Source organism: Oryx dammah, unplaced genomic scaffold (genome assembly GCF_014754425.2).
Source record: "Oryx dammah isolate SB20612 unplaced genomic scaffold, SCBI_Odam_1.1 HiC_scaffold_11, whole genome shotgun sequence".
Lineage (NCBI taxonomy): Eukaryota > Metazoa > Chordata > Mammalia > Artiodactyla > Bovidae > Oryx > Oryx dammah.
Window position 1 is genome coordinate 45,558,253 of NW_024070195.1, and position 6,000 is coordinate 45,564,252.

The 6,000-nt window shown below is 40.3% G+C and overlaps 1 protein-coding gene across 1 annotated transcript in view; it reads left to right on the forward strand.

The window, feature by feature from the left end:
* The window catches only part of HCRTR2 (hypocretin receptor 2), a 139,619-nt gene extending 135,048 nt beyond the window's left edge, over positions 1-4,571 (forward strand). The window contains exons 6-7 of the mRNA XM_040249184.1: positions 741-862; positions 4,227-4,571. Of these exons, the coding sequence (XP_040105118.1) occupies positions 741-862; positions 4,227-4,456 (352 nt within the window). The 3' untranslated portion in view covers positions 4,457-4,571. The remainder of the gene's footprint in view (positions 1-740; positions 863-4,226) is intronic.
* Positions 4,572-6,000: the final 1,429 nt, after the last annotated feature.

Consider the following 6,000-nt stretch of genomic DNA (forward strand, 5'->3'; position numbering starts at 1 on the left):
GCCAACTGAAAACTAGTTTTCCTCTGCATATTAAAAAAAAAAAATCCTAGAAGCCCAATTTCAGCAAAGTGGTAAGACTGAAGTTGAAGAAATGTAATAGTCTGATCAACGCACAAATGAAAGTAGGAAGCAGTACATATAGACAGCAGTTTAGGAGTGCTATATATACACATTGCTATATTTAAAATAGGTGACCAACAAGGACCTACTGAATAGTACAGGGAACTCTGCTCAATATTCTGTAATAACCTATATGGGAAAAGAACTTCAAAAAGAAGAAATACATGTATATGTACAAGTGAATCACTTTGTTGTACTCCTGAAATGATCACATTGTTAATCTTATACTCCAATTTAAAATAAAGATTAAATAAAATGAAACGGAATATTAACAAACAGTGCTCCACTGCGTGTAGACACAACACGAAAGAAGGGAGACAGATACATAGTCAACCTCTGTATTCTTACTGCACTCATCCTTCACAAGGGAGAAAGCCCCTTCTCTGACCTGAGCTGGCTCTTGATTTATTACAATACTAACTGTGCCCTTAGGTGCCCTTCAGGGACTGAAGTTCTTCTGGCCCCACTGTGGTACCCTAAGCCTGTAAGTGGTCTGTCCTGCAGGGCAGCACTGGAGCCAGGTGGCTGCAACCTAGGCCTTTGTTGACCCCTGACTTTGCTTGTGTAAAGGAACTTTCCAGAACCTCACTGACTTCCTGTTACTGTGTCTTTTCCTGCAGAGTGTTTGGGATGTTTACCCACACGGAAGACAGAGAGACTGTATATGCCTGGTTTACATTTGCACACTGGCTTGTATATGCCAACAGTGCTGCGAACCCAATTATTTATAATTTTCTCAGTGGTGAGTTTTCACCTGTTTCTTCTCTACAAACTACAGCCCAGGGCAAGGGATGGATGACCAGAAGGTGTGAACACTCTTGAACTGCAGGAAGAGCTTAGTTGCAATATAATGAGGATTTTTTTTTTTTTTTTTTTTTGCTGATTTGACTGGTCTTTAGTTTTTCTTCCCTTATGAGAAGGAATACTTGTTACCTAACAATCAGAGAAAATTATCGAAGTAACTTTTTTCCATTAAATTTAGAAGAAAAAGTTGAAATAGGAGAGTGAAATTGTGAGAACTGGATAAGAATCTTGCTTGTTATATAGTAAACTTATGATTTACAAAGATGTGAAATCATTTTATCTGAAAATAAAACAGCCTTGCTTATATCATTTCCTTTGCCAATATTTATAGCCTAATTGAGATGGAGTTGGAACCTTTCTATTTTTAGGTATTTCTCTGTATTTACATTTCTCTTGAGGGTAATTCATATCTCTTGGGCTTATCTCAAGATTTCTCACTGACCCAAAAAATTATATTCCTCCTAAATAACACTGAATTAAACAGACCACACCCACATAGCTCTGCAACTGATTCCACCCATCTCTGTTTATGGAATCAATATAATTATAAAAATCATTTAACTAAATACTTTTTAATGGTATAGCCACTTTTAAAAATTGTGTTTCTTTATTTATTTGGCCTCACCATGTGACATACGGGATCTCAGGGGGCCTGACCAGGAATTGGACCCATGCCCCCTGCACTGAGAGCCACAGCAAAGTCCTCCTCAAAAAACAAACAATCAATTAGGCTTTTTTTTAAATAACATTTTTTTCCAGTCATGGCATGTACCCTCTACATGGCTGTCCAGATGGCGCAGTGGTAAAGATCCGCCTGCCAATGCAGGAGACGTGGGTTTGATCCTTGGGTCGGGGGATCCCCAGGAGAGGGAAATGGCAACCCCACTCCACTATTCTTGCCTGGGAAACTCCATGGAGAGGGGAGCCTGGAGGGTGTAGTCCATGGGGTCACAAAGAGTCAGACACCGCAGAGCCCCTGAGCATGCATGCACCTTCTATACCTCTGCTTTTTTCATCTTTCAGCGAATCAGATGGTGTATATGTGAAGGGTGTTTTGTATTCATTTCACCCTTTTCAAGCCTCCCTCTGCTCACTCAACTCCAGTCTCCAAAATAAAGACTACATTCAGACTGGGATAGCCAGAGCCCGCTGCTCACGTGCTGTTTGAAAGGAGGAGGGGCGTGTAGAGCCAGGACTTAAAAAGAATCCCTGGGCTTAAGAGTGCCTAAAGCCCTGAGCTTGCACTAAGCAGGAGAAATCTATTAGAGCGAAAGAGAGAGAAGTGTCTGAAGCAGAAGCCAGTGAACCAAGTCAAAGTGCCGTGACGGGGTTAAGAGTGATGCAAGAAGGTCACTGGGCGCTGATTGCAATCACTCAATAACCCAGGTAGGTAATCGAAGCTCAGAGACAAGAAATGGTGATTTCCAATGCTGTCATTTACTCTTAGAGACTTGAAAGTTCACTGTTTCATGGTTATCCTTCTTCAGTGTGACATCAATAATTTAAAGATAAGGAAAAGCTTCTAGAGTTTTTCATGTTTCATTCAGTTTTTTTGTTCTGCCTTTCGCAGATTACAGGACTTTCCTGGTGGCTCAGATGGTAAAGCGTCTGCCTACAATGCAGGAGACCCGGGTTCAATCCCTGGGTCGGGAAGATCCCCTGGAGAAGGAAATGGCAATCCACTCCACTGTTCTTGCCTGGAAAATCTCATGGACAGAGGAGCCTGGCAGGCTACAGTCCATGGAGTCTCAAAGAATTGGACATGACTGAGCGACTTCACTTTCACTTTCTTTCACACAGATTACAAAAATAAACTTTCTAGATAGTTTAAGGTACTTTTCCAGATAGTTTGCTGAACTGATTGTGTCAGTAGAACAATTTCTTCACAGTACAATGCAGGGGTGACTTCTGCAAACTGTTGGCCATTTACAGCATAGGTTTCATCAGTTTTGAAATTATTAAATATCTCTGGGCACCCTTCTGCTGGTACTCAAGTGTACTATAGCAATCTAGTGAAAAATAACCCACATTCACAAATATATGTAGTTTGCCTATAAAAACATTAAACAAACTTCAAACATTGAGCATGTAAAACAGTCTCACTATTTTATGGAAATGTTTCATCATTTCAACAATGTACTAAGCATTCCATTGAATATATGTATGTTTGCAGCAACATGAATGGACTTAGAAATTGTCATACTAAGACAGAGAAAGACAAATATCATGATATCAATTACATGTGGAATCTTAAAAAATATATACAAATGAATATATTTATATAACAGTAATAGACCCACAGACATAGAAAACAAAGTTATGGTTACCAAACAGAAAAGTGAGGGGAAGTAGGAGGTATAAATTAGAAGTTGGGGATTAAAGTATACACACTATTATTTATAAATATATATATATGTATGTGTGTGTATATGCTGCTGCTGCTGCTAAGTCGCTTCAGTCGTGTCCGATTCTGTGCAAACCCATAGACTGCAGCCCACCAGGCTCCCCTGTCCCTGGGCTTCTCCAGGCAAGAACACTGGAGTGGGATGCCATTTCCTTCTCCAGTGTTTGAAAGTGAAAGGTGAAAGTGAAGTTGCTCAGTCATGTCTGACTCTCAGCGATCCCATAGACTGCAGCCCACCAGGCTCCTCCATCCATGGGATTTGCCAGGCAAGAGTACTGGAGTGGGGTGTATATATATATACAAAGTCTTCCCTTGTGGCTCAGACAGTAAAGAATCTGCCTACATTGCAGGAGATCCAGTCTCAATCCCTGGATTTGGAAGATCCCCTGGCGAAGGGCAAGGCTACCCACTCCAGTGTTCTTGCCTGGAGAATTACATGGACAGAGGAGCCTGGTGGGCTATAGTCCATGGGATCGCAAAGAGTCAGACATGACTGGGCGACTAACACTTTCACTTTCAAATATAAAAATAGATAAACAACAAGGACCTACTGTATAGCCCAGGGAACTATACTCAGGGAACTCAAGGAAAATTATTTTCTAACAACATATAAGGGAATCTGAAATATTATAACTGACTGTGCTGTACATCTAAGACTAACATGATATTGTAAATCAAAGATACTTCAATTTAAAAATAAATGATTTTTTAACAAAGATTGCACAAAGCTTCCGAAAAAAAAATTTCCTTTTTCTATCTTTCCCCCAACCATTATCAAATGTTGCGCCCGCATGTAGATTTGGCTCCAAGAAGTCACTCATTTGTACCCTATTCGAGATTGGTTAAAACATACTGACTGCAAAATTCTTTTCTCCTTTCATTCTCCCTGGTCATCCAGGAAAGTTTCGAGAGGAATTTAAAGCCGCATTTTCTTGCTGTTGCCTTGGGGTTCATCACCGCCAGGAGGACCGACTGGCCAGGGGACGGACGAGCACGGAGAGCCGCAAGTCCCTGACCACGCAGATCAGCAACTTTGATAACGTGTCGAAACTGTCTGAGCAGGTGGTTCTCACGAGTATCAGCACCCTCCCAGCGGCCAACGGCGCCGGGCCCCTCCAGCACTGGTAGGAGGCTGACGCCTAGGAGTAGGATGTCTGAGGACCACTCTTCTTTTTTTAAACCCCTGTGCACAGAAACTTTGTTATGCTACTGATCTGAAGCAAGAACTACTGTGTGGACCGCTGCCCCCCTTTTCTTTTTTTAAGGGAAAATGATCTCTTGCTCTTTGGAAATAAAGTCGGTTTAAAATCATTTCTCAACTTTTGACTGAAATATGTTAGAAGTCGAATCTTCCACTGGATTTATTTTCAGGCTGTTTCACTTTTAACTTCACGTACCAGGATTAGTGCCAATTAAACACGTGACAATTTCCAATGCGAATTGTTATTTGAATCTACCTTCAAATTGTTGGGTAAAAGTCTCCCAAACTTATCTTTTGATTTTCTTTTGGTTGCTAAAAGAAGTAGCAGTTACTAGCTCTGGATTAACAAGAGATATGTTAGTTGACTTTATAGCTTTAAAAAATTACTAAAGAGAAGCGCCATTATGATGTGATATTTGAGAGTATATTTATATACAAAATAGCATATTATATTAGATAACTCAAATCTATATTTCAAAACTAAATATGTAGACTATTCAACTTTATCTTCCATTAACTGTATAACTCAGTTACACAGTTTTCTTGGGTTTGTAATCTTACCATGACTAGTATTTCTCATTTTAATGAATAGCCAGGAAGGCTCTATATTCATACAAAAATTTTGGAGTACTATAAATTTGCAATTTCCATCTCTAAGGAAAGATTTTAACATTGAAGAATAAGATACAACATAATCACATTCTTCTAACCAGTAAAAATGACATAATTGGTCTTACTAGGAGAAATTAAGAATGCAATTTACAAAGAAAAGTAGTAGTATAATACCGAATCACTCTGGGTCCCATATTGGACAGGTTAATGTCATGGAGAGTTGATGGTAATTATTTGTATTTATTTATGTTTTATAAACATTTATCAGGTCTTCTCCAGTGGCTCAGCAGTTAAAAAAAAAAAATCCACCTGAAATGAAGGCGCTGCAGGAGATGTGGGTTTGATCCCTGGTTTGGGCAGATCCCCTAGAGAAGGATTTGGCAACCCACTCCAGGATTCTTGCTGGAGAATTACATGGACAGAGCCTGGTGGGCTATAGCCCATAGGGTCACAGAGTTGGACATGGCTAAAGCAACTTAGCATGCATGCATACAAACATTTACCAAACACCTCCCAGAAGGTACCTACTGTGTGCTAGGATGGATGTGAACATGCCTTTGAGAGAGCTCCAGTCCACTGAGGGGAACTTGTTGGTAGAGGATGCAGGGAGATGATTCAGACTCAGAGTAGGAAGGAACCAGTGATGGCAGTCCTCACCCTGACATGGGCAAGAAGGTTGCATTTTTTTGTTTCTGTTTAATTAGAGTGACTCTTGATGTCAGGGAATTCTATCCATACCTGTGGCTGAGAGCCAAGTAGCTAGGAGAATGCAGGGTTTTGCTCTTAATTCACACACAGAGGAATAGAGTGTAGTATATTTTGTGCAAATGGAAGATCTGGATTCAAAGCACCCCAGATT